This window comes from Delphinapterus leucas, chromosome 2 (assembly GCF_059928025.1).
Source record: "Delphinapterus leucas isolate spDelLeu-1000000601 "Yukka" chromosome 2, BTC_Dleu_Yukka2, whole genome shotgun sequence".
NCBI classification, from domain to species: Eukaryota; Metazoa; Chordata; class Mammalia; order Artiodactyla; family Monodontidae; genus Delphinapterus; species Delphinapterus leucas.
Genome location: NC_143130.1, coordinates 173,148,194 through 173,175,892, shown reverse-complemented (window position 1 = coordinate 173,175,892; position 27,699 = coordinate 173,148,194). Strand labels below are relative to the sequence as shown.

At 44.0% G+C, this 27,699-nt stretch overlaps 1 protein-coding gene across 1 annotated transcript in view; it reads right to left on the bottom strand.

Annotated features, from left to right (window-relative positions):
* Positions 1–11,174: 11,174 nt before the first annotated feature.
* The window catches only part of AK7 (adenylate kinase 7), a 54,927-nt gene continuing 38,402 nt past the window's right edge, over positions 11,175–27,699 (bottom strand). The window contains exons 13-16 of the mRNA XM_089908183.1: positions 22,156–22,284; positions 17,201–17,398; positions 14,542–14,762; positions 11,175–11,675 (exon numbers count right to left, since the gene is read on the bottom strand). Coding sequence (XP_089764309.1) covers positions 11,505–11,675; positions 14,542–14,762; positions 17,201–17,398; positions 22,156–22,284 — 719 coding nt within the window. The 3' untranslated portion in view covers positions 11,175–11,504. The remainder of the gene's footprint in view (positions 11,676–14,541; positions 14,763–17,200; positions 17,399–22,155; positions 22,285–27,699) is intronic.

Genomic DNA, 27,699 nt, shown 5'->3' with positions numbered 1-27,699 from the left:
GCTTGGAGGGAACCTGGGCGCCCACGCGTGCCCCGGGCGCTGGGCTCAGCACTGGGACACTGGGTTGTAACAGGTTACTCAACCTCTTCTTTTCTGCAAAGTGAGAGTAATGCCTGCTTCCTAGGGTAGTGGCGCCTATTTAATGTGATAATGCAATAAGCGTGCTTGGCACTGCGGGGGACATAGGGCGCAGAGACGTCACTAGGACTCCCGCCTTACCCGCTAGACTCGGTTCCCCCGGCACGGAGCTTTGGAGTTGTTCTGTCCACTAAGGTGTACACAGGCGCTCAGGAAATATCTGTTGAATGAATTGCTGGATAGGATTGTGATGACAGCAGATTCGAGAACAGGAGCTAAATTTATTTCTAACAGTTGGTGCACTGGAACTCACTGTAAAACTGTCATTCAGTAGAAACGTAGGTGGCAGTAAGCCTTGGGATATTAGCAAAGGCCGTTTCGCCCATAGTTTCCCTGAGGCTGTGTTTTGCAACCCCTTCTCTCCGTGGGGTGGGACCTGGGAGTTACCTGCACACTTCCAGCAAAAGTTGTATAAAGAATACCTGAGACTGACTTGACTCTGATATTCTTTCCCTCTTCGAATATAGAACGCGTTCCAAAGTGTCACACAGAAGATTAATGGAGGGAAAGGGGGGCATCACATATGGGAAAGTTAAAGTTCTAAATTCTTTAAATATGCACTTGTAACTCCTCAGGAAATTTGACAAAAGATTTCCATTTTTTCTCAGAAAGTCTAGTGGGACTAGCGTTCTAGGACTAATGAGGGGCTCAGTGGGAGAAGCACAGGATCCAAACCCGCATTGTCCAATAAGGTAGCCATTTGTCACATGCGGCTTGCCGGCACTTGAAGTGAGGCTCGTTCATTTAAGATGTAAGTTCAAATCACGCGCAGATTTCAGAGATCTTACTATGAACAAAAGAATGAAATACCTCACTGACAATTTTTTTTATATTGTGTTTTGGATATAGTGCATTAAAGAAAATATGAAAATTTCAACTGTTGCTTTTTACTTTTTAAAATGTGGCTACTAGAAAAATTTTAATTATGTATGTGCCCATCATTTCTATGGAACAGCAATGATCTGGAGACAGACTTGTATTTGATTCTCAATTCTACTTATTCCCTTACCCTCTTGTGGCTTTAGGTGGGGGCCCAGCAGTAGACCTGTCAAAATTTTTGAAAATCTGAGGTCCAGTGGAATCAATAAAATATTAAAGCTGTGGGCTTAAAAACTGCTCATAAAGATAGGCACTGACGATTGTCAAATACTAACACTGTCCCAGTTAGATTCTGTGGGGTGGGAGCAGATAAACACTTGAAGAGGTAAGGGAATTATAGATTGTAATAAGAACCACGAATGAAATAAATCAGATGATAAAATTACGGGGCAGTTCAACTTTAGATAGGATGGTCAAACTAGGCCTCTCAGAGGAGCTGATCTTTGACCTGAGACCTGAAGCCTTTCTGAGAGATTTGGATTTTATCTTTTTGTGAATGGGGAAGACATTGGAAGTTTTAAAACGGGAAGATTACATTGATATTTGTGGGAAGATAAAAGGGTAGGGAATCAATTTGAACTTCCCAGACGGGAACTTCCCTGGTGGCGCAGTGGTTAAGAATCCGACTGCCAATGCAGGGGACACGGTTTGAGTCCTGATCCAGGAAGATTCCCACATGCCGCGGAGCAACTATACCCTTACGCCACAACTACTGAAGCCGGCGCACTCTTGAGTCCGTGCTCCGCAACACGAGAAGCCACCGCAACGAAGAGTAGCCCCCGCTCTCCACAACTAGAGAAAGCCCGCATGCAACAACGAAGACCCAACGCAGCCAAAAATAAATAAAAGATAATTTTTTTTAAAATATGCTGTCAACTGCCAGACGTATTGAAGTTGGAGGAAGGATGAGGTGGCTCTTGCCATATTCAGGTAAGAGATGATGAAGCTTGAAATAAAAAAGAAGGGACCAATTTGAGAGAGATTTAGGCAATGTGGTTAATCCTAGTTTCAAGAGGGGAGGGGAGGAAGAAGACAAAGATGATTACAAAGGTTCTGGCCGGGGTGGTGGGGGGGATTAAATGAAATAGGAAACAAGAGGATAACGGGGCACAGGGATGAGGTTGTGAGAGTGGTTTGATATGGGTTGATTCTGAAGTGCTTGTGGGACCTTCCGAAAAGTCTCTGAGGCTATTGAAAACATACTCCAGGAGCTGAGAAGCCAGGGCTGGAAACAGAGATTCTAAACTCTGAAAGCAACTTGCTCATATTTCGGAATCCTGTTTCAGTTCTGGAAGGGCCTTACATACACCTGGCCACTACAATCAGACCCATCTCCTGTTTCACAAATAAGTAACGAGCTAGGTGGTCACAAATCCCCAACGTTTAGAACCCAATTAAGGATATCATTTGAGCCAAGGAAAGTGGAGAGTGAAATAAAGCCAGTTACCAGTGTTTTGGTTAAGACAATATCCACGTTGTGGTAGCCTTGCTGTACATGTTCTTAGAGTCCCTGCCCGAGGCTGCTTTATAGCTGCAGACTTTGCCCTGCCCCAGGGCCTGCTTTCCACCAGGAGCTAAGAGAAGGGGCAGATGTTTTCTACCCATATCTGAAGTATTCAGATTGCATTTTCCACACAACAATGTCATAAATAGTGGGAAGATTTCTAGACTGGTTCTCTTAGGACCACAGTGCATGCAAATCACAAAAATGCACAAAAAATATTTTTGAATCTCTTCACATATTGGGAACTACCTGGATTGTTTCAGTGTCATTTAGGAGGTGATTGTTGGAGATACTGTATGATATGGAGATTTTTATCCGAATAATAAACTATAATGACTCATTTGGCTACTAATGGTGCATACTTTTTAAAAATTTCAATCAGGGACTTCCCTCGTGGTCCAGTGGTTAAGATTCTGTGCGTCCACTGCAGCGGGGGCGGGTTTGATCCCTGGTGGGGGAACTAAGATCCTGCATGCTGTCTGGTGTGGCCAAAAAAAAAGGAAAAAAATTCCAATCAAAAAGCAGACTTATGAGTCACTAAAGTCAAAATAATAACATAAGCACTTCCATCTAATAGTTCTGTACTCATGAGCTGTCTTTTTATTAGATTCTCATTCCTCTTTTAGATGTTGATGTTTTGAAGAACGTGTCTTCTATCATTTGCATAAAAGGAAGTGTTACCAAAAGCTTGGCCTCTCTGTATACCGGTGCCAATCAAATCCTGGAGACAGTTTTGGGTGAAGTAGAAAAGAATAGCTTTATTGCTTTGCCAGGCAAAGGGGGACACACCAGGCTTCTGCCTCGAAAAACTATGTGTCCCAACCCCAGAGGGTTTGATAAAGGGTTTATCTGACAAGATTAGAGCATGAGCAAGGCTTGCACTCCCTTAATCTCGTGTCAGGTGGTCTTCTCTTAATCTTTTGTGGTTTTTTTTTTTTGGCTGCATTGGGTCTTCGTTGCTATGTGCAGACTTTCTCTAGTTGTGGTGTGCAGGCTTCTCATTGCAGTGGCTTCTCTTGTTGCGGAGGATGGGCTCTAGGCACGCTGGCTTCAGTAGCTGCAGCACACAGGCTCAGCAGTTGTGGCTCGCGGGCTCTAGAGCACAGGCTCAGCAGTTGTGGCTCGCGGGCTCTAGAGCTCAGGCTCAGCAGTTGTGGCTCGCGGGCTCTAGAGCGCAGGCTCAGCAGTTGTGGCTCGCGGGCTCTAGAGCGCAGGCTCAGCAGTTGTGGCTCGCGGGCTCTAGAGCGCAGGCTCAGCAGTTGTGGCTCGCGGGCTCTAGAGCGCAGGCTCAGCAGTTGTGGCTCGCGGGCTCTAGAGCGCAGGCTCAGCAGTTGTGGCTCGCGGGCTCTAGAGCGCAGGCTCAGCAGTTGTGGCTCGCGGGCTCTAGAGCGCAGGCTCAGCAGTTGTGGCTCCCGGGCTCTAGAGCGCAGGCTCAGCAGTTGTGGCTCGCGGGCTCTAGAGCGCAGGCTCAGCAGTTGTGGCTCCCGGGCTCTAGAGCGCAGGCTCAGCAGTTGTGGCTCGCGGGCTCTAGAGCGCAGGCTCAGCAGTTGTGGCTCGCGGGCTCTAGAGCGCAGGCTCAGCAGTTGTGGCTCGCGGGCTCTAGAGCGCAGGCTCAGTAGTTGTGGCGCAAGGGCTTAGTTGCTCCGCAGCATGTGGGATCTTCCCGGACCAGGGCTCGAACCCGTGTCCCTTGCCTTGGCAGGCAGATTCTTACCACTGCGCCATGAGGGAAGTCCCTTGTCTCTTAATCTTGATGAGCTTCTCTGGTCCCTTTAATCTTGCCTCAGGTGGTTTCTCGGCTGCTCCTTCCTTGATTAGCAACTGTTCAAATCTGCGCTTTGGAAGAATTCAGGGAAGGTCACGGAGGCTGGAGTCTTGCCTATAAGAAATGGTGGACAAAAGGAGGCCTCCGTGCCCAGGCCTCACTCGCTTTCAGTACCTGGGGGCCCTCTCTGCCTGCAGGCAGAGAGCACTGGGGGATGTCTTGCCTGCCATACCAACTAAACTGACTTTGTGCCACTCCCAAATACACTCTAAATAAAGAATTTGAATGGTGTTTTGATTAACTTCCTTTTTTTTTTAATATAAAGTACTCCAAAAAAATTTTATGGGTATTCAAATGGTATTTTTCTTTCCTGAAGTGGATCTAAGGAACTCTATGAACAAATCCATATTTTAAGGAAGAGTTTCTGGGTTTGTTATTTTTTTAACTTTAAGGAAACATAGTATACTTTAGTATTTTTTAAGGTAGAGTACCAACTCCTTTTTAAAAGATTATTAAAGTACGACTTATACAGTAAAGTTTACAAATACTAAGGCATCTGTGCTTGTTCCCCATCTCTGTAGCACTCCCTACTTAGTGGAATGAAGTTTTATCCATGTACACGCCAATGTAATTATCACTTAAATCAAGATGTAGAAAATGTCCAGTCTCCCAGCAGGCTTCCTCCCAGCGGATAACCCTCTATTGCCACCAACACCACCATTACCTGGTAATCACTCTTCTGACTAGTCCACTATGGACTAGTTATATCTGTTTTTCAACTTCAGATACAGTATTTACCCTTGTATCTAACTTCTTTCACTCAACATTTCATCTGTAAGATTCTTCATGTTGTCAGAGGTAAGAGTCACTCTTTTTCATTTCAATGTGGTACTCTATACTACGATGATATATCTTTCTCCTATTGTAGATACCACAGCATATCTTTCTCCTATTCATGGACATTTTGGTTGTTTCTAGTTTGGGGCTTTTGTGAGTAATGTTGCTCTGAACATTTTTGTACGTGTCTTTTTGAAGATATAAGCAGTCTTGGGTATATACCCAGGAATGGAATTGCTGGGTCATGTGTATACCTATATTTGACTTTATTAAGTCCTCCCAAATGGTTTTCAAAGTGAGAGCACCAATCTATATTCCACTCTACAGGTGGGTTCCAGTTGCTCCACATCCTCATCAACACTTGGTGTTATCAGTTCATTTAATTTTGGCCAAAGAGTAGTATCATAACAGAATCTTATTGTAGTTTTCATTTGTATTTCTCTGATGATTAATGACTTTCAGCCTTTTTCAATATGCTGATTGATCATTTGGATATTCCCTTTTATGGAGTGGATACTCAAGTCTTCTACCTACCTTTAAATTGAGTTTTCAGTCTTATTGACTTGTAGGAGTTTTTAACATATTCTGAGTACAAGACCTCTGTCATTTGTATGTATTGCAAATATCTTCCCCATTCTGAGGCTTGTCTTTTCACTCTTAATGTTGTCTTGAGAAATCTTTGCCCACTCCAGGGTTACGAAGAATTCCTCTTATGTTTTATTCTATTCTAGAGGCTTTATTTTTCTGACTTTCACATTTTGGTCTAAGATCCATCTCAAAGTAATTTTGTATATACTGTGAGGTAGAGGTCAAGGTGTTTTTATTTGGGGGGGGGGTTGTTTGTTTATTTGTTTTTAATATATAGATCTCCTAATGACCTGCAGAACTTATTGACAAGACCGTACTTTCCCCATTGAATTGCAATAGGGCCTTTGTTGTAAATCAAGTGATTGTAAATATGTGGATCTGTTTCTGGACTCCTTATTCTGTTCCATTGATCTATGTGTCTGTCTTAATTACTGTAGCTTTATAATAAATCTTAATATTTAGAGTGAAGTCTTCCAGGTTTGCTGTTCCTCAAAACTGTCTAGACTATTCTATATTCTCGGTCCTTTGCGTTACCATATATATTTCAGAAACAGATGATCAATTTCTACCAAAAAGAGAGAGAGAGGGAGGGAGGGAGGGAGGGAGGAAGGAAGGAAGGAAGGAAGGAAGGAAGGAACACACTGGGATTTTGATTGGGACTGCATTGACTCTACAGATCATTTTGGAGAAAAATTGAAGTATTAAAAATATTGAGCTTTGGGGGCTTCCCTGGTGGTGCAGTGGTTGAGAGTCCGCCTGCCGATGCAGGGGACACGGGTTCGTGCCCCGGTCCGGGAAGATCCCACATGCTGCGGAGCGGCTGGGCCCTTGTGAGCCATGGCCGCTGAGCCTGCGCGTCCAGAGCCTGTGCTCCGCAACGGGAGAGGCCACAACAGTGAGAGGCCCACGTACCGCAAAAAAATATATATATATTGAGCTTTACAAGCCATTAACAGTATATCTTGGGACTTCCCTGGTGGTCCAGTGGTTAAGAATCCGCCTTCCAATGCAGGGGACGCAGGTTTGATCCCTGGTTGGGGAACTAAGATCCCACATGCTGTGGGGCAACTAAGGCCCAGCACCACAACTACTAAGCCCTTGCATTCTGGAGCCCGTGCACCACTACAGAGAAGCCCACGTACTGCAACAAAAGACCCTGCATGCCACAACGAAGATCCCACGTGCTGCAATTAAGACCTGACGCAGCCACATAAATAAATAAATATTTTTTAAAAAACAGTGTATCACTCCATTTATTTCATTTTTAATTACTATCAGCAGTGTTTTTAAATTTTCAATCTAGAGGACTTATACATCTTTCTTAGCTTGTCCCTAGCTATGTTATTGTAAATGATACCAGCTCTTTATAAGTAATAAAGGAATATGCTTATCCAAAATGTAGGTATATATAATAATGTCTATCAAAATTACAGGTATATAGGACATACTGTACAGCACAGGGAATTATACTCAGTATTCTGTAATAACCTATAGGGAAAAGAATCTGAAAAAAAATAGATGTATATGTATGTATAACTGAATCACTTTACTGTACACCCGAAACTAACACAACATTGTAAATAAACTATACTTCAATTTAAAAAAATTACAGGTATATACAGAGGAGGCTTAGCAGTGACAAGCTGGCCTACTCAGATTTGGCGGGGGGGACAGGAATTGACTTCAGAGAGCCTAATTATAAAATGACACAATGGATCAAACCAGAAATATGAAAAGTCACCTTAAAGAAAGTAAATGCCTCCTAACCTACAAAGACCTGGGAGAGTGAATATATTAATATATCTGAAACAAGAACATGTCAAGGGGAGTCACAGGGGTAAACATCATCGCTGCCCATCCAAACGACGTCTGGGAAAGCGCATCTTGTCGGCAAGGACTAGAGCAGCTTGGCCGGCACGGCAGGCATGGATCTATCAAGCCAGCCTGCACTCATGCCTTGTCTTGGTTTTGCATTCACCAAGCACTTCTGATCATTTGGCTTCTCCTATAACCTGCTTCCAAGAAGAGAATGTACTGCTGAAGTGGGTGCCAGTCTCAGCTCATTCAACTATGTTTCTCATTGTAAATAAATTGGTACTCTGTCTTCTCTGCTGGTCTCTTAGATTTGTTAAGACATGTCAGCGTCTCAGGGTCCTATCTATCCTTAAACGCTACTCTTCTAAACTTGCATGGCTGAGGGCCAGACTCCATAGCGAATTCACCAAAATTGATGCCACTTAGTGAAGCATCTTGGTGACCCTCAGAGTTACTGAAGTGTTCTGTCACAGCCATATAGAAATGTAAATAGACTACGGACTTTGTTGAATAACTAGAGATTTGATTTAGTTATAGAAAACATAGCTGTGTAGCAAAGTTTCAGCTAAACATCTTCATACACTGATATTTATTGTACCTCTACCGTGTGCTACGCAATTCTTTAGTCTGTAGAGAGACAGAAAAACAAAACAAAATCCCTGCCTCCGTGGAGGCTACATTTTAGTGAGGGATATAGACAATAAGTACATGGGCATATAAAATGATGTCAAGTGTCAGCAGAGAAAAGGAACAGCGTGGGATGTCATTGGGAGGACAATCTGGGGGGCCTCTCTGAGGAGGTGATATTTGAGCTGAGCCACGGATGAAGTGAGGGTGAGCCATGTGGATATGTGGGAGCCAAGTTTTCCAGGCCAAGGCCCCAACACGGAGTGCACTTGGCAATGAGAATTTTAGTGAGGGGGCAGTGAGGTCACGAGGGTTCACACTGTATCAGGCCTCGAAGGCCCAGGTCAAGACTTCACCTCCCCGTCCGTGTGAGATCGGAAGGCACTGGGGGGCTTTAAGCAGATCTGACTTGTGTTTTAACAAGATTCCCCTGATGGGATGTTGAAAGAAGTCACAGAAAGGAGCAGGCCAGGACAGTAATGTTGGAGAGGTAAGAAGCAGACAGACTTTGGATATGTTTTGAAAGTTGGGCCAATGTGATGCACTGATGCATGGAATATGGGGTAAGAGAATAAGAAAAGGACCAGGGATGCCTCCACAGTTTAGGGCCTGAGCGGCTGGAAGGATAGAGTTGCCAGTACCTGAGATCGGAAATTGTGGGAACAGCAGGTGAGGGGAAGGAAGACAGGGATCTGCAGCTAGACTGGCTATGCTAAAGTTCGAGGGGCTGTTAGACGTTCAGGTGAGGGGAAGAGAGGGTTTCAGGAGGAAATGATCAAATGTGTCAGATGATCGGAGAGGGCCAGGAAGATGAGGACTGAGAACTAACGATTAGGTTTGGAAATGTGGACGTCGCTGGTAACCTGGCTGTAAGGAGGACAGGGATTTTGGGCCCGTGGTTGGAGGAAGATGTGGAAGTCTAGGAGGGTTTTCTCATTTGAATTGGGGTTTTGTCTTGTCTTGTTTTGACGTATGGGAGTTAGTAGGAGAATAAGTTTGAAGCTAAGCGTGATGATCCAGAGGAGAGGGAAAAATCAAGCTGTGAGAGAGAAGGGATGATTATAGGAGCAGAATCGGATTATGTGAGAAGAGCTGGGATTCAGGGCACAGGCTGACCTTAGGTGGGAGCACAGGCCATTCTCTGCAGCAGAAGGGAAGGCAGGGGTAGGTTTGCAGGGGGAGGAGGTAGAAGTTCTCTTTCGGTTGCTTGGGTTTTCTCAGTGAACTAAGAAGCAAGGTCACCAGATGTAACCATCCTGAAGGCCTGGAAATGTAACTATTGTAAAGACCAGTGATTTCAAGCTGTCCAAAAGGTATTCTCTTTAGTTACTTAGTGTTTTCGATTAAAATAAGGATCAAAAATAGTGCAGTGGAGTAAAGGAAAAATAGGTAAGTTGACTTCATCAAAATTAAAAGTGTTTGTGTATTAAAGGGCATTATCAAGAGAGTGAAAAGACAAGCCACAGAACGGGAGAAAATATTTGCCAGTCACATATCTGATAAGGGTCTTCTATCCAGAATATATAAAGAACTCTTACAGTGCAGTAACAAAAAGGCAACCCAAATAAAAAGTGAGCAAAGGACTCGAATATAGATTTCTCCAAAGAAGATACACAAATGGTCAGCAAGCACATGAAAAGATGCTTAGTTACAACGTGGTACTACTACACACCCACTAGTCTGGTGGTTCCCCATACAGAATTACCGTATGACGATATTTCCACTCCTAGGTTTCTACCGAAAATTGACAACAGGGGTTCAAACAGGAAGCTGTACTCAAATGTTCATAGCCGCTCTATTCACAACAGCCAAAAGGTGGAAACAACTTAACTGTCCATCAACACATGAATGATTAAACAAAATATGGTCTATCTGTACAGTGGAATACTTTTCAGCCATAAAAAGGAATGAAGTATTGATAGATGCTACAACATGAAGGAACTCTGAAAACATGCTAAGTGAAAGAAGCCAGGCACAGAAGGCCACGTATTGCATGATTCCATTGATATAAAATGTCCAGGATAGACAAATCCATAGAGACAGGAAGCGGATTAGTGCCTGCTAGGAGCTTGAGGGGAGCGGATAATGGGGCGTGACTGATTAATGGGTACAGGGCTTCCAACTGGGGTGATGGAAAAGTTCTGGAGCTAGATTGTGGTGATGAGTGGACAGTATCATGAACGTACTTAGTGCCACTGAACTGTACACCTTAACATGGTTGCCATGGTAAATTTATGTTGTGTGTATTTTGCCACACAGAAAAAGAGTGCAGTTATATTCAGATTTCATTATTTAAAGAAATGAAATATATATGCCATTAAGATAAACCTAAACTGATTTCTCATCCAGTGTAATTCTGGGAATTATAGGATTTTTAGAGCTGAAAAGGCCATAGTGGTAAAGTTAGCTTGTTAAAAATATTTAGCAACTTTCTAATTATCACAGATATTAAAAATTATTCATCTTGTTACATGAATTTTTCTACCAAGAGGTTTAGAATTCTCTCTGACTCATAGGTTGGGTGCTGACCTTGAACTCAAAAAGCAACCTTGCAGAAAACAAACATGTCTGACTTACTGTGACTCAAAAAGCATAAACTGTTCTAATTTATTTCCATTTCTAACACCACTAGTATTGGGGACATAACAAATCACATAAATTCATTAGCTTACATGTTAGAATAACACATAGTCTGATTTTCTTCATGCTATAAATTAAATTACTATAAACATTAGTGTACAGAATACTCAGACAAAGAATGAAATATTAAATCAATATTTATCCCATGAGCTATGCACAGATACTTTAACAATTTACCTCTCAAAATATGGTTTTAATGAAGTAGTGACTCGTTGCCATAGAGCTTTTTATAATGAATCTACTTAATAAAATATTTGTTTGCAGGGAGAAAAAAAGAATTTCCCCAAAACCAGAAAATCATTTTTTAAAGCAATTTTTCAAATTACAATGTTAAAGTCATCTCCAGCTCTGTAAAAGTACATGACATGAGATCTTTAAAATTTCACTGCATTTCAGGATTGTTCTTGAAAAGATACTCTGCCTGTAATTGAGAAAAAAGAAAAAAAAGTCAACAATTTAGAATGTACTATAAATTTAGAATTTAGAATTAATAGTACATTAATTTGTACTATTAATGTTTACAATTTAAAAATGAAAGTGCACAAATTTTTTCTTTGAAATGAGTAACAAAAATCTTATTATAAAATGTGATGAAGGTTTTAGAGGCTATTTCCCAAATAACCAGACACACAATTTCTCTGTCTCAACTGGCTTTTCATTTAGATTTGGGTATATTTTATTTTCAAATTGATATAAAAAAAAAAAAAGCCTTCAATCTCTTACCAGAAAATCAACAGGATCATCGGGTCTGATCTTACAACACTCATTCAGACCTTGCATAAGCGTTGGCATAACGTGGGTCATTAAATAGTTTCTCAAAGGAATAGACTGGGCCTCCAGTAATTCTTTTTCTTCTCTTTTAACTTCCTCTAGTCGTTTACTCTACAAATAGAACATTCGGGGGTGCAATAAGTAGATGGAAAAAGAAGAACGGTTTCATACGACTCACCCCAGAGTGCACTAGAAGTAGATGCTGCTATAAATGTTCATCATGTTATGATAAAGATGGTATTTCCAATTGACAGGGAAAATATGTAAACGCTGTTTTAACAACGGCCTAGTCATATAGAAAATAACAAACTGGACCCCTACTTCACTTCTTCTTTTCCAGCATGATTTATCTTTATTAATCACCCCTTTTGTTCACTTTCTTTTCTTTTTTAACATCTTTATTGGAGTATAATTGCTTTACAATGGTGTGTTAGTTTCTGCTTTATAACAAAGTGAATCAGTTATACATATACATATGTTCCCATATCTCCTCCCTCTTGCGTCTCCCTCCCTCCCACTCTCCCTATCCCACCCCTCTAGGCGGTCACAAAGCACCGAGCTAATATCCCTGTGCTATCCGGCTGCTTCCCACTAGCTATCTATTTTACCTTTGGTAGTGTATATACGTTCATGCCACTCTCTCACTTTGTCACAGCTTACCCTTCCCCCTCCCCATATCCTCAAGTCCATTCTCTAGTATGTTCACTTTCTTAATTACTTAGGCAATCCAGATCCCTCTAGGACAGGCAAAAAGATGATGATGATGATATGATGGTGATGATGGTGATGGTGATGATGATCCTACCTCACTTCTTAAACCAAAATAATTTCTAGCTGCCCAGATGAAGCAAAGTGAGAGAAAGAAAGAGAGAAAGAGAGAAAGAAAGAAAGGGAGGAAGGAAGAAAGAAAGAAGGAAAGAAAGAGGAAGGAAGGAAGGAAGGAAGGATCACAGAATCATAGAAGTGCTAATAGGGACTTCCCTGGTGGTCCAGTGGTTAAGAATCCACCTGCTAATGCAGGGGACATGGGTTCGAGCCCTGGTTGGGGAAGATCCCACATGCCGCAGAGAAACTAAGCCTGCACGCCACAACTACTGAAGCCCGCGCACTCTAGGGCCTGTGCTCTGCAACAAGGGAGGAGCCACAGCAATGAGAAGCCCGCGCACCTCAATGAGGAGTAGCCCCCGCTCGCCGCAACTAGAGAAAGCCTGCGCGCAGCAACGAAGACCCAACGCAGCCACAAAAAAAAAAAAGTGCTAGTAGAAACTCTCGAAGGTATTGATCTGGTGGACTTGTGTTATGCTCAGCATACAGCCCCCCTCTCTCAGGACTAATAATTCCAGATTTCATTTAAGAAATCTCCCTTCTCAGTCTAGTGGATTGGGTGGGACTTAAGCCCATCAGTCCGGCCCACTCCTGGCCGTGGACATTAGTTAAATGTGCAGCCAAAAGACAAGAAACAAGATAAAGATATAAAATACATATACTGCCTTAGGTAGAATAAATGCAAAGAGGGAAATTTATTTTTTTTGTTTTTGTGTTTTTTTGGCATGCAGGATCTTAGTTCCCCCACTAGGGCATTGAACCTGTGTCCCCTGCATTGGGAAACGAGGAGCCTTCACCATGGGGCCTCCAGGGAAGTCCCAAGAGGGAAATTTAAAAGTATAGAAAGGGATAGGACATGTTATGCAGTGGGGCAGGTGTTGAAATTTTAAATATGGTGTCCAGGAAAGGCCTCATTAGAAAGATGACTTTTAGCAAAGACTTGAAGCAAGGGAAGAAGTTAATCACACAGATGGAACTTTATTTAAATGCACGGAGATATCAGAGGCAGCCAGGTCACAGAGGACCTTGGGGGCCACGGTAAGGAGTTTGGACTTTCATCGAACAGCGATGAACAGCCTGTGAAGACTTTAAACAGAGAATGGACGTGCTGAATCTGTATTTTTCTTTCTTTTGGCCCTGCCAAGAGGCATGTGGGATCTCCCCCGACGAGGGACGGAACCTGTGCCCCCTGCATTGGGAGCATGGAGTCTTAACCACTGGACTGCCAGGGAAGTCCAGATCTGTATTTTATTTTTTGTTTTTTTAAATAAATGTATTTAATTATTTATTTATTTTTGGCTGCTTTGGGTCTTTGTTGCTGCGCCGGGCTTTCTCTAGCTGCGGCGAGCGGGGGCTACTCTTTGTTGCAGTGCGCCATTTTCTCACTGCAGTGGCTTCTCTCGTTGCGGAGCAAGGGCTCTAGGCGTGCAGGCTCAGTAGTTGTGGTGCACGGGCTTAGTTGCTCCGTGGCATGTGGGATCTTCGCGGACCAGGGCTCAAACCCGTGTCCCCTGCGTTGGCAGGTGGATTCTTGACCACTGCACCACCAGGGAAGCCTAGATCTGTATTTTAGAAGGATCACCTGGCAGCAGCAGGGAAACAGACTGGAGATGGAGGGTGGAGCTGGGGAGACCAGCCGGAAGGCACCACATCATTCTGGCACCCAGGTCAGGAGAAGGGAGCCCTGCAGGTGGATGTGAGTGCTGTTTTAGGAGGCAGAATAGATAAGACTCAGTGATTTGGAGAAGAAGGGTAGAATGAGGCTGACCACCCAAGTTGGATGGGTAAATGGAGGAAAACCAAGTGAAATCACCAGGTTGACAGGCAGCAAATGGCACACTTTTACAACGATGTGTGTTGTTAATGCTATGTCAATGGCTAGCTGTTATTATCCTTGTTATTTACCCTAAGCAAAAGACCGGGGCATCTTTTAAAAAATGGTACATATGAAAGAAATTTTAAAAAAAGAAAAAAAATGGTACATATGACAAAACAAACAAAAACAAAAAAACAACAAAAATTTGTCTGGGGTATTTCCGTGACATTTCTCTATTAGCCGGATGGGAAGCGCGAGAGGCCGGAATGGTCTTGCCAGCCCCCAGCCCCCATCCCCCACCCACTCCCCCGCCCCGACGCGTGTGCACACACTCACCCACTCCTCCCAGCGAGCGATCTTCTCTGCGGTCTCCGCAGCCTCCTTGTGCTGTCGCTCTGCCTCCTCCATGGCCTCCTTGGCCAGCCGTTCCTCAGCAGCCTTCCGCTCCTCTTCTGCCTTTTCTTCATCTGTTAAACCATAATTGCGAGGCTCCCCAATCTCTTTGATGAGCTGTTTGATGGCAAGTCTGTTCTGAGCGTCTTCGAGTCTTCCTACATCTTTAAAAACCAGAAGAGAGGAAGAGAGCAATACAGACATTTATAATCTGGTCCTGGGGCTTCCCTGGGGGCGCAGAGGTTAAGAATCCGCCTACCAGTGCTGGGGACACGGGCTCGAGCCCTGATCCGGGAAGATCCCACATGCCGCGGAGCAACTAAGCCCGTGCACCACAACTACTGAGCCCACGTGCTGCAACCACTGAAGCCCACGTGCCTAGAGCCTGTGCTCTGCAACAAGAGAAGCCACCAATGAGAAGCCCGCGCACTGCAACTAGAGAAAGCCCGCGTGCAGCAAGGAAGACCCAATGCAGCCAAAAATAAATTTTAAAAATATATATAATCTGGTCCTGCCTGCAATCTATTCTGAGTCCATTTTTGGGAAAATTCTATTACTATTATCTTGTGATGGTAGATTGCGTAAATTACCATATGAGTGTTTCCTTTTCTAGTTACCAGCACAGTTTAGAATTTCTGGTCTCACTGGCAAATATCAGACTGGTCTCTGGGGGTCACAGGGAGCAAGACTGGGGCTCAGGTCTGAGCTGTGACGGTCGCCGCTGATTTGAGCAGATGGATGGGCGTGTGGACCTCCTCAAAAGGAATGAGTTCTCCACCCTGGGAAGCATTCAAGCAGAGACTGGGGCACTTCACTTGGGGGTTTCCACAGAAGGAAGTCCTGTACTTGGAGGCCGGGCTGGGTGACCTCCAGGTTTCTTTTGTTTTCTGTTTCTGAGAATCAATGATTCTGGGACACTTTTTTTTTTTTTTTAATTTATTTTGGCCGCGTTGGGTCTTCATTGCTGCACATGGGCTTTCTCTAGTTGCAGCGAGCTGGGGCTACTCTTCGTTGCAGTGCGCGGGCTTCTCATTGCGTTAGCTTCTCTTGTTGCCGAGTATGGGCTCTAGGTGCGAGGGCTTCAGTAGTTGTGGCTCATGGGCTCTAGAGCACAGGCTCAGTAGTTGTAGCACACGGGCTTAGCTGATCCACGGCATGTGTGATCTTCCCGGACCAGGGATCGAACCCATGTTCCCTGCATTGGCAGACGGATTCTTAAGCACTGCACCACCAGGGAAGTCCTGATTCTGGGATTATTATTTTATTATTTTATTTTATTTTATTTTAATTTTTTGGCCGCACCACCCGGCATGCGGGATCTTAGTTCCCGGACCAGACCAGGGATCGAACCCATGCCCCCTGCAGTGGAAACACGGAGTCTTAACCACTGGATCACCAGGCAAATCCCTAGGATACATTTCCAATTCATAAAAAATTAACTGTTTCAGTTAGCCTACTTGAATAGAAAAATGTCCAAGCTCCAGAATACGTGACTAATGTCAATATTAAGACCAAAAGAAGGAGAAGGAAAAGGAGGGGGGAGGGCAGGGGAGGAGAGGAGGAGCTCTAAGCCTCCCAGGACTCCAGGATCCAGATGCTGTCTCAGCTGGTTCTGGGGGATGAAGAGAGGCCCCGGGAGGTCCCAAAGGTCAGCCTGGCTGCTAAGCTTCCACCAGGCTAGCAGTTTCTCACCCAACCCAAAGAAGAGGTGTCAAGACCCAGAAAATCAGAAAGGAAGTTCAGGGGCCCATCAAGCCAAGGGGAGGAGAAACAGCTACAACAGGTCGGATTTGGAGGCAGGGACGATGGTGGAGGTGAGGTTGATGAGAGATCATATTCACTGGATGCTTGCTGGGTGCTCAGCCCTGAGTTAAGTGTTTACAGGAAACAGGAGGAATGCGATGAAGAGCTATTTGATTTCTGAGTAGCTAAGGGGCCAGCTGGCTGGTCTTAAAGGCCAGGAGCGGCTCTGTGAAGAGCACCAGTGCCCTGCAATGCTAGGGGGACAGTACGCTGCCCCCAAGGACACTGGGGAAATGGCCCAAAGCAGCTGGCAGCAAACCACATATCTTTGAAGTGCCCTTTAAAAAATGCCAATTTGGGGGCTTCCCTGGTGGCGCAGTGGTTGAGAGTCTGCCTGCCGATGCAGGGGACACGGGTTCGTGTCCCGGTCCGGGAAGATCCCACATGCCGCAGAGCGGCTGGGCCCGTGAGCCATGGCCGCTGGGCCTGCGCGTCCGGAGCCTGTGCTCCGCAACAGGAGAGGCCACAGCAGTGAGAGGCCCACGTACCGCAAAAAAAAAAAAAAAAAGCCAATTTGGTAAAAAATTAAAAAAAATAAAATAAAAGAAAAAACACCAATTTGGTATTCAACTTCATAATATATCCGCATGTTTTCATATGACAATAACACCCGCCACACCACCAAATCCTCAAGTAGACAACTCCTCTGTCTTATCCTGTGACTTCCCAGGCCCCGGGCACACGGTTATACTGACCCGCCCTCCCCCAGCCCTATGAAAGCGTGCACGCAGTTGGCCGGGGGTCCTGACACTGGGCAGCCCTGCTCCACTTGCAGGTTATCCTTGAGTTTATTTCGTACCAATATGTATCGGATAGATTTCAAGTTCGTCAAAGTAGTTGAGGACAGTCTCATCTTCAGTGTTGATGTCCCGGTAGCTGCTCAGAGCCCGGAGGAACTGGCCCTGGCTGTAGTGGGTCCCCGCCACGATGCTCTCGGGGAGATTCATCACCCTCTCCTTGAGGAACTCATCTGAGGCATCCAGCGAACAAACGAATTCTGGAGAGAAGGAGAAGCTCGTGAGTTAACACCGTGACTGCGGAGCTTGCAAGCAGGTGCTGGTGGACGGGCCACTGCTCGACCGAATGTCTGGTTACCAGGTGGGATCTCCTGTCACGGCAAAGGGCCTGACAAGTTGGCCTTCTTGCTGCCTCTCATGGAGGACAGATGCATGCCGATCACCCATGTTTCCAGAGACCACACTGTGAAGCCCAATCAGTGGGCATTTTGTGAGATCTATTATTTTTCTTTCCCTTCCTTCCTCCCTTCCTTTCTGCTTTCCTTCCTTCCTTCTTCTTTTTATTTTAAATAAAAACAGCAGAAATTGTAAATGCAAATCTCTAATAACCCTATGATACCTGTCATCATCTTGCCACTTTTCCAGTACAATATCACAGGCTCCCAAAGAGACTCAAGGCTATAAGGGAAATGCCTTCATGGCTGATTCGCCAACTTAATAAAAATAGAGACTCCCCTGGGATTTTAATTTTCCATGAGTTGAGCTCTTCCCTCACTTCATGCCATGGGCTATGAAACATCTATGGTCAGTAAAACATGGCCAATGCTTATCGAATATTTGATACACGGATCATATTAATGACAGTGATCATTTCACCCACCTGCAATTTTCTTTTAAACTGTAAAAGCAGCTGTTTCTCCAGTGCCTAGCACAAATTCAGTGGATATTTGTGGAGTGAATGAATGGATGAGTGAATAATTAAAGTGTAGATCTGTGTAATAAGCTTTCTAGGCGAGTTACTGTCCTGAGCTGTTCTCAACAGGACCAGAGTGCCCTGGTGCCCAGATCAGTAACCAGGCGTGTCGAAAATAACTTGCTGCCCATAAGAGCCTGGCAAAGCTTGGGACTGATTTAATTTTTATTCTAAAATTGGATTGGTTTGCCACATAAAAACACCATTCTCACTTAACTGCATTCTAATAAGCTTTCCTGAGTGGGTGAGAAAAATAAGTGTATCGGGTAGAGTCCATAGTGTGGTGCTGACCAGGGGGCGTGGAACACGTGTGAACTTCATCTGCTTCGTGTGAAAGCAAATAGTGAAAACAAAGGCTGAGGACAGAGCTTACGGAATAAGATCCTATAAACTCATAATCATTGTCTGATATTACCACTCTTCTGACCTATTTTACTTTAATTTCAATGCTCATCCTTCACCATTTGATTTGCACGAGTAGCTATATTTTTCAAAAGAAAGGAGACATCTGGAGCCCCACATGCTGGTACAGTACTTAAATTGAAATTATGTCAATAAATTCACCAGAAATTGAATCTATTTAAGCTCTATGATCTAAGACATGTAGATCAAAACTTAATAATTCTGTTCATAATCTAAGAATTTCATGATGTAGTACTGTATCTTTTTTTCCAGTGATTGGGGGGGATGGAAGATTCTAGTTAATAAAATATTGCCAATAATAAGTGATATATTTGGCTTCTAATTTTCAGAGTTTTAATATGATGAAATATATTTCCCACTAGATGATATATTCTTTAAAGTCCTTTCTCTTTTGTGATTCAGAAAGAACTTCAAGATTTTTCAGTGTCTCAAGATAATTATTCAGGACATCTACTGTCCTTGAGCTGGCTGACTGTAGATAACAAGGAATAGATTTCTGCTTGGTGAGATTGTATACGACAAAGAGGTCTATCTGGAGCCATGTGAAAAATCTATGTCTTAACACATTTTTCCATATTCATCACATAGGTATAGCTTTAAACTTGTCTCCTTCAACTAACAGATCTGAAAAGAATCAAAATGGATATAGGCTAACAGTGATAAAATGCAATGATTTGTCAATGAGAGATAATACCACCTAGGACTGAATTACTGTACAATCAAATGTTTCATCATTCAAATCAAGCACTGATGCTGATATTAAGCATGCTTTTTATTTTCTGTATCTTATGATGTTTTTTGCTTACAGACCTAGGGAGAGAATGCCTCTCCCAGGGCTACCTCTGAAGATAGTAAACAATTCACTTGAAATGAGAGCACGCCTCACATACGCAAGCCAACCACACCCTTTATATAACTCAGATAACAAGCCAATATTTCTCCTGCCTTAACTCATCCCAGGGCCAGGACCAGGCAACTAGAGACCAAAGCCCACTGCAACTGCTCACACTAGTCAATCCTCTAAAAAAGCTGTTTACTCTGCCCTGCTTTGCCTTTCCCATGGAAACCCCAAGAAAGGCTGTGTCCTCGACTTTCCTCTGCCTCCTGACCAAGCCTGGTGCTTCCCCACGTGGCCCTGCATGGTTGCCACACTTCCTTCTCTGGGGAAATGTGAGTAATAAATTCTTCTTTCAATGGCATTAGCCTCACGTGTCTCAGTCACTGCCACAAACTAAAATCCCGCAGCACAAATGAGACAATGATCTGATTTCTTTCAGGAAGATAGAAAATAATGACAATTTCTAGAAAGAGGCTAATTGAAAAGAACAGACTGAACATTCCAAAGAGATTACATCTTAGACATGTTTGGACCGCATCCGACAGAGAGGGCAGCCCAGTGGATCAGGACTAAGAATAATGCACCATTTTACCTCCTGTGTTTCCATTTTCTTATCTTAGGGAGGGGTTTCATTCATTCTGGTTTTTGGAGGCAGTGGCATGAGAAGACCTGAGTTTGAATCCAAGCCCTGCCGTTTACCAGCGAAGCGGACCTGCGTTAGTCTCTGGGCTTCAGGCTCTGGATCAAGTAAACATGGGAGTAATTCCTACCTCACAGGCTCGTGGAAAGGCTCAATAAGCTCCCATCTTGTGTGGTGCCTGGTGCATGACAGATGTTGGGTTGGGGTGAATTTTATCCAGCTGCCTCAGGGGGAACGGGAGGATTTACCACGGGGTTTGCAATGAATGACTGTCGCCCAGAAGTGATCAGCTCTCATAAACTGGACAGACCTGGTTATTTAGACTAATCAACTTTACTTTTTAACTTTTTCTGAGGCAAACACATAAATTAATAGGAAATCTAAGACAGCCCATTCCTCTGGCATTTCATGTTCCTGCCTCAGGCAAATGGTAAATATCCATCCCTGAGGATGACTGCTCTCTGATGGTCTCTGCTTCCAGAAGCTTCATCACAAGCTGTGCCTGGACCAGGGGCAGGAGAGGATTACAGCTGTGAACCGACTCTCCTGGGGACTTTGACACGGTGAGCAAGCAGGCCGTTCCGAGTCACAGCCTTGGGCTAAGTTCCTGAAAATAGCTGTTCTTATATTTACCATATGACCAAAACTTGATTAAACCTCATGCAAACTGATAAAAAAAGAAAAAAACCTTTAAAGTTCATGGCAAAGTCACAAGAAATGCCTGCTCAGCAAATCCTTTTTTGTGGAATAAGTTGTTTATATTTCTCTTTCAAGGGTATGTTGTGAAAGCTCTGTGTAAATATGTAATAGGATAAACTTGCTGTGGAGTTAGGGAACCTGCCCAGCCTCAATTCTGGATTCTTTTTTTTTTTTTTTTTTTTTTTTTGCTGTACGCAGGCCTCTCACTGCTGTAGCCTCTCCCGTTGCGGAGCACAGGCTCCGGACGCGCAGGCTCAGCGGCCATGACTCACGGGCCCAGCCGCTCCACGGCATGTGGGATCTTCCCGGACCGGGGCACGAACCCGCATCCCCTGCATCGGCAGGCGGACTCTCAACCACTGCGCCACCAAGGAAGCCCCAGTTCTGGATTCTGAATGTCCTCCAGAAAAGATTATGGCATGGCTAGCACCTGAAGCAGAACAGAAAGGAGGGGCAGTGATCTAGTCCCTGGGGGTCTTGCCAACTGACTCAGAAGCCGAGACACTGTACAGCACAGGGAATAGAGCCAATATTTTATAATAACTACAAATGGAGTATAATCTTTAAAAATTGTGAATGACTATGTTGTACACCTGAAACTTATATAATATTGTAAATTAACTATACCTCAATTTTTTTAAAATACAGAAAAAAAAAGTCAGGGCACCAACAGATTGGCTAATCTTTTGCTCTCTTACAGGAAGGAACAGCAGAAATGAATGCTCTCAAAGGGACTTCTGTCCATTTCAGAATTTTAATATCCCTGATATTTACCCCCAGTGAATTCTTTAGTTTGGAAGTTTGATTTTAAGTGTATCGTTTTACTTTGTTCCTAAAACAAACAAACAAAGCTATTTTATTCACATCAAAGGGATTGTTTTGGTACAAAAGAGATATCAAATGGCATTCCTTTAAATATGACCTTGGAGAAGTCTTTTAAACTTACCAGGTATGATTAATTTATCAAAGGGAAACCTTTTGCCTCTGGCTTCTTCTTCTTCCTCTTCCTCTTCTTCTGGTAAAACAAAATATACATCGTCAAGTTTATTACATATTATTACTAAGGATTGTGCAAAAAAATTTAAATACTTTGGGACTTCCCTGGTGGTCCAGTGGTTAAGACTCCGCACTCCCAATGCAGGGGGCCTAGGTCGATCTCTGGTTGGAGAACTAGATCTTGTGTGCATGCCGTAACTAAGAAGTCTGCATGCTGCAACTAAGAACCGGCCCAGCCAATAAATAAATAAAATTATTTTTAAAATAATTAAATATTTTAACTCGTAGTCACTACTGAAAACTAGCCATAACTAGGAAAGCCTGCATTTTAGGTATAGTCGCTCCGATTTTTTTGTTTATTTTAATTGTGACTACTGTTACTCTGAACGATAAAGCTGTGACTTATTTGAATGTAAACATTCAAAATAAAGGTAACGCCCACACTTACGGTTGAACAGGTCTTTGGCTTGATCATAGGTCTTTGGGAATCCATCCAAAATGTAACCTTGATTCTTGCAAGGCATGGATTTTAGTTTTTCTTTTATAAATCTAATTATATATTCATCTTCTAGTCGACCTAATAAAAAGAAAAAAAATATTACTGTGCAGTCACATTCTACATAACGAAATTGAGTTATCTGTAGTGAGGTGGATGGGCCTAGAGTCTGTCATATGGAGTGAAGTGAGTCAGAAGGAGAAAGACAAATACCATATGCTAACACATATATATGGAATCTAAGAAAAAAAAAATGGTCATGAAGAACCTAGGGGCAAGACGGGAAAAAAGGTGCAGACCTACTTGAGAATGGACTTGAAGATACGGGGAGGGGGAAGGGTAAGCAGGGACAAAGTGAGAGAGTGGCATGGACATATATACACTACCAAACGTGAAATAGATAGCTAGTGGGAAGCAGCCACATAGCACAGGGAGATCAGCTCGGTGCTTTGTGACCACCTAGAGGGGTGGGATAGGGAGGGTGGGAGGGAAGGAGATGCAAGAGGGAAGAGACATGGGGACATATGTATATGTATAACTGATTCACTTTGTTATAAAGCAGAAACTAACACACCATTGTAAAGCAATTATACTCCAATAAAGATGTTAAAAAAATTTAAAAAGTAAAGTGATCTCAAAAATTCTTGTGTAGTCAAAATTACTATTGAAAATCTCTTATTTTTGCATTAAAGTGAAAAATATGTGGTTTTGTATTTTGAGCACAACACATGAACTCTCATGCCCAATAAAGTAGGAGAACCCAGTGAGCCTGTCTGCAAGAAAGAACAGAATCGGATGCTTATGTCTGCGCTTCCAGAATGTTCTTCCGTGGTTCACAAATTTTGGTTGAAGTTGAATGAGGAGTAATTGGAGGAATCCAGGGTGTTCTCACTTGCCAACAGGATTTACTCAATTCTGTTTTGATATATGCTTCTATAACCTTAATACGTGATAATAAATGTTTCTGTTGTGAGAATTCAGTGGGATAGTATTCATGCATGCTGATGCCACAAGATTTATTTTTATTTTTTATTTTGGCTGCACCGGACGGCTTGTGGGATCTTAGTTCCCCGACCAGGGATCAAACCATGGCCCTCGGGCAGTGAAACCCCAGAGTCCTAATCACTGGACCGTCAGGGAATTCCCTACACACAATTTATTAATAGTAGGTGCCCAATAAATATTTGCTACATTTGAATAAGAATCAAACTTGATCTTGACCCTTAAAGGCACTGTTCTCTTTAAGGCTGCAGAAAGGAGCGTGGCCCCCTCTTCCCTGCCTTTTCCAGTGGGCATTGCAGACCTTCACCCCACTGGACAGTTCCCTCTCCAGCCATGGGCACAGGGTTCCTTCAGTTGCTTGGGCGGGGGCTGAGGATGGAGGAGTTTGTTCTAAAACTATCACAGTGTTTCCAAGACAATATGATGTAACTCCTCCAAAATATTCATCTATCATGTAATTGTTGAACAGCTATCATTTCCAAGACACAGCCCTGCCCTTACATGGCTTAATGTATACATTACCGTAATACAAACTTGACGAGTTTGAGAAATTGATCTCCAAAGCTCTTTCTAGGGTAGCACTATACTTTCAGTTTATCGGTGGGTCTACAATATAAAATAATTCGGGGTCTCTTTTTATTACTCTGTTAATGACAGTAAAATGATCTAATTAAAACACCTCTCCTTTCTTCTACCTTTCATTGCCACACGAATCATTAGGCAGTAACTGATTCAGAAAATAATTGTGTCTTTCAGAAATTTAAATATTATGGCAGAGACAAAAAAATAATCAAAGGTGTTATTTAACATAATGAAATTCCTCAAAATGATTTGATGTTACTTCTCAGTAAGGTTCAAAATGCTGTAAAGAAATAAAGTCACATTCTTTTCTTGTTTTTTTTTTTCCGCCGCGCAGTGCATGCGAGATCTTAGTTCCCCGACCAGGAATCAAACCCATGCCCCCTGCAGTGGAAGCGCAGAGTCCTAACCACTGGACCTCCAGGGAAGTCCCTAAACCCATGTTTAAAAAATGTCAAGGGAGGACTTCCCTGATGGTCCAGTGGTTAAGAATCCGGCTTCCAATGCAAGGGATGCAGGTCCAATCCCTGGTCTGGGAACTAAGCTCCCACATGCCATGGGGCAACTGAGCCCGCACCCCACAACTAGAGAGCCTGTGTGCCGCAACTACTGAACCCATTCGCTCTGGAGCCCATGTGCCGCAACTACTGAGCCCTACTGAGGGATACACTGATATCAAAAGACAATTTTTATTTAAACATTCTATCTTCAATTTTCAAAAGCTTCGTTGGTAAGGAAAGGCACATACTCGGAAATCTAGCTTCGGCCCCCTCCAAGGCATCCTTTGGTTTATTTCAGGCAGTGAGCTTTGCCATTCATTTCTGTTTGTTTTAGAACTAAGTGTTCGTTATGCCAGAAGGGAGTTTGAGAGCCAGTTTATGATAACTATGGAATGTGAGTACGCAAAGGGCCAAGCCCAAGCGCCTTTTTCTAGAGAACTGTGACCTCCTGGAGATACACTCGTGATCTTGGCCGGTGGCGTTGAGCATCTCGGAAGGGGATGGTCACTTCTGTTTTAAAGTGAATGAGCACAGCCCTGCTGGATGGCCTTTACAACACCACACTGCTTCTTCTTCTTTTTTTTAAATTTTAAGTCTGCCTTTCAAATAACAGTAATGTTTAAAATGCTAATATTAATGCATATTCATAATTACTAAAACTTAGTTTAAAAACAGGTAGCTGCAACCAAGGTTTTTAAAATAATCCATACACAGTAGAGACACTACGCTATCAACATAAAAGTTGATACATTTACATACATCACCCTCCCCAACTTTTCATTTTCAAACTCACAGAAAAGTTGAAAGGCTAGTTCAATGATCACCTGGAATCCCACCAACCAGTGGGATTCTGTGCATTCTAGTGCATTCACCGAGTCCCTAGTTTGGCTGACCGGTCAGGGGCCGACGGGAGTGGAATCATGAATAGAAAAGGATACGGAGGTGTCTCACTGTGGGATTGTGAGATCTGTCTTGCTGGAATCCTTAGAATCACATGATAACACATTGGTTCACGTGAGGGAGAAGTGTGCTAACCTCTGCATCCTCGTTCTGTGAAATTTCTACATAGGTTAATGCCATGGGTTCACAGGTGTTATTTTGTTTAAACATGACCTGGGTCCGCGTTTCTAGTTTCAGGTAAATATGAATAGGAAGGAGTTTGGGACAAACTTGAAGAAAAAAGTACTTTCCTAAGGTTAAAGGGGACTGACTGCACCATCGCCCTCTTGTAGGAAGTGGGTGGGAGGGCATACTGACAGTAGGCAGGTTTGTCTCCCTCCCCGTTCCCCTCGGAAGACAGAGGCTGCTGACCCAGTTTGGCCTCTCTTGCATCTGTGGGAAGAACAGACTCTGCTGCCAAGGACAGGCCCTTCTTGAACTTGGGTGACGCAGTGACTGCTCTCAGCCATAATTCTTGTTCTGTGTGGTCACCTCCCTGGACGTGAAAAGAGCCCAGTCAGTACTTCACATCATCCTGTTACACGAAGTCCTTGGATAAGGCTTTTGGGTCCTTGCAGAGACCAGTTATATGTTCCTGTCAGTAAATGCTGTCCTGTGTTTGTTTCTGGCCCTACGCCCCAGGCTTACAGCGTATGTACACATGGCCATGTTCACCTGTGGATTCCTAAAACTCCCAGTCCCCTGCCCTTTCATGTGGCCTTGCCAGACTTCCTTCCACAGGTGTCCTCACAATGGAGTGTCTTCTTTTGTTTTTTTCCCCTCTCCCAAAAGGTAGGAGCCGGGATGCTATTAAACTCTAAAACCAAGATAGTGATTCCCCAGTGTCACAGGCGAGGCAGGGGCAGTGTCATATCTCAAAGTGTTGATCTGCGTTTTCTGTGTACATTTTCCTCTGGGCCATTGCTCTGGGATTCCAAATTCCATCTCCTCCTGGCCCAGCCCACACCAAAGCAGAAACCCAGACTCAGATGATGAGCTGGTTTAAGTGAATGCTCAGTGTATACAGACAAAAACATTTCCTCTACCCCATAAACTAGATTGGAGTGGCCTGGGGGAAGGAGAGGAAAAGGGGTAAACAGGACTTCAGAGGAGGGTGTGAAGGGATTACTCCTGACGAAGAGCAGCTGGGTCTAAGACTATGCCTGGAGGGACAAAGGGTGGGGTGCCAGAAGACCCGAGAGGGGAGGGCGGTCCAGAGCGGGGCCCCAGGGGAATGCAGTGGGCGGTCCTCAGGGGGAGGGCCAGTTTGTACCTCTGTCCTTCTTCCCTGACCCCGACTGGCCCCAGCTCAACCCTGGAGGATCAGAGACAGCCACCAGCAAGATGGGAGAAGTAAGAGGCAGGATGGGAGGGGGGGAAATTCTCCATTGAGTCAGAGTACAAACTTGCTTACACGTTGGACTGGTTTATAGCCAATGCCAGTATTACCAGTTTGATGGAGGTTCTCAACTATCTAGGTGTAAAAATGAAATGGTTTTATTTTTCTCATAACTGCTGCTGACTGCTTTCCTGATGGGTGGCAAGCTCCCTTAAAGACATCTCAGTTCAAAACTTAGTTTGTGATTATGTGATTGGAATGGACTTCTGAAAGCATGAATAAACAGAGAGCCCACTTACTTATTATCTGAGAGCTGCAGTGGGACCAGCCTGAAATTCCATCCAAGGGTGGGGAAAGAATGAGTCCAGAGTTTGAGTTTAAAGGGACACCATACTGGGATGCATGTGTTCAACAAACTGGTTCAAATTACCCCGTGGGCAAGAATATTTTTCTATTTATTTGTATTTCTTCCTGAATGAATTAATTATTGGTCCAAGTTATTCGTCCATTTTTTTTTGTCTCTTCAGAATTTAATGATTTTCTAATTAGTTTGCCTGAGCGTTTTATGCATGAAGGCTATTAACTCTTTGTCATATTGGTGGCAAATACTGTTTCCTGATTTGCCCTTTGCCGTTTTTTTTTTTTTTTGCGGTACGCGGGCCTCTCACTGCTGCGGCCCCTCCCGTTGCGGAGCACAGGCTCCGGACGCGCAGGCTCGGGGGCCATGGCTCACGGGCCCAGCCGCTCCGCGGCATGTGGGATCTTCCCGGACCGGGGCACGAACCCGTGTCCCCTGCATCAGCAGGCGGACTCTCAACCACTGCGCCACCAGGGAAGCCCGCCCTTTGCCTTTTAATTAATGTTTTTTGATGCTTTATAAATATTTATGACTACACATTTGATTGTTTTAAAACTTAGGTAATTCTTTCCCATCTTATAACCAATAGTCAACAAAATGTTAATGGGGGGGCTTCCCTGGTGGCGCAGTGGTTGAGAGTCCGCCTGCTGATGCAGGGGACACGGGTTCGTGCCCCGGTCCGGGAAGATCCCACATGCCGCGGAGCGGCTGGGTCCGTGAGCCATGGCCCCCGAGCCTGCGCGTCCGGAGCCTGTGCTCCGCAACGGGAGGGGCCGCAG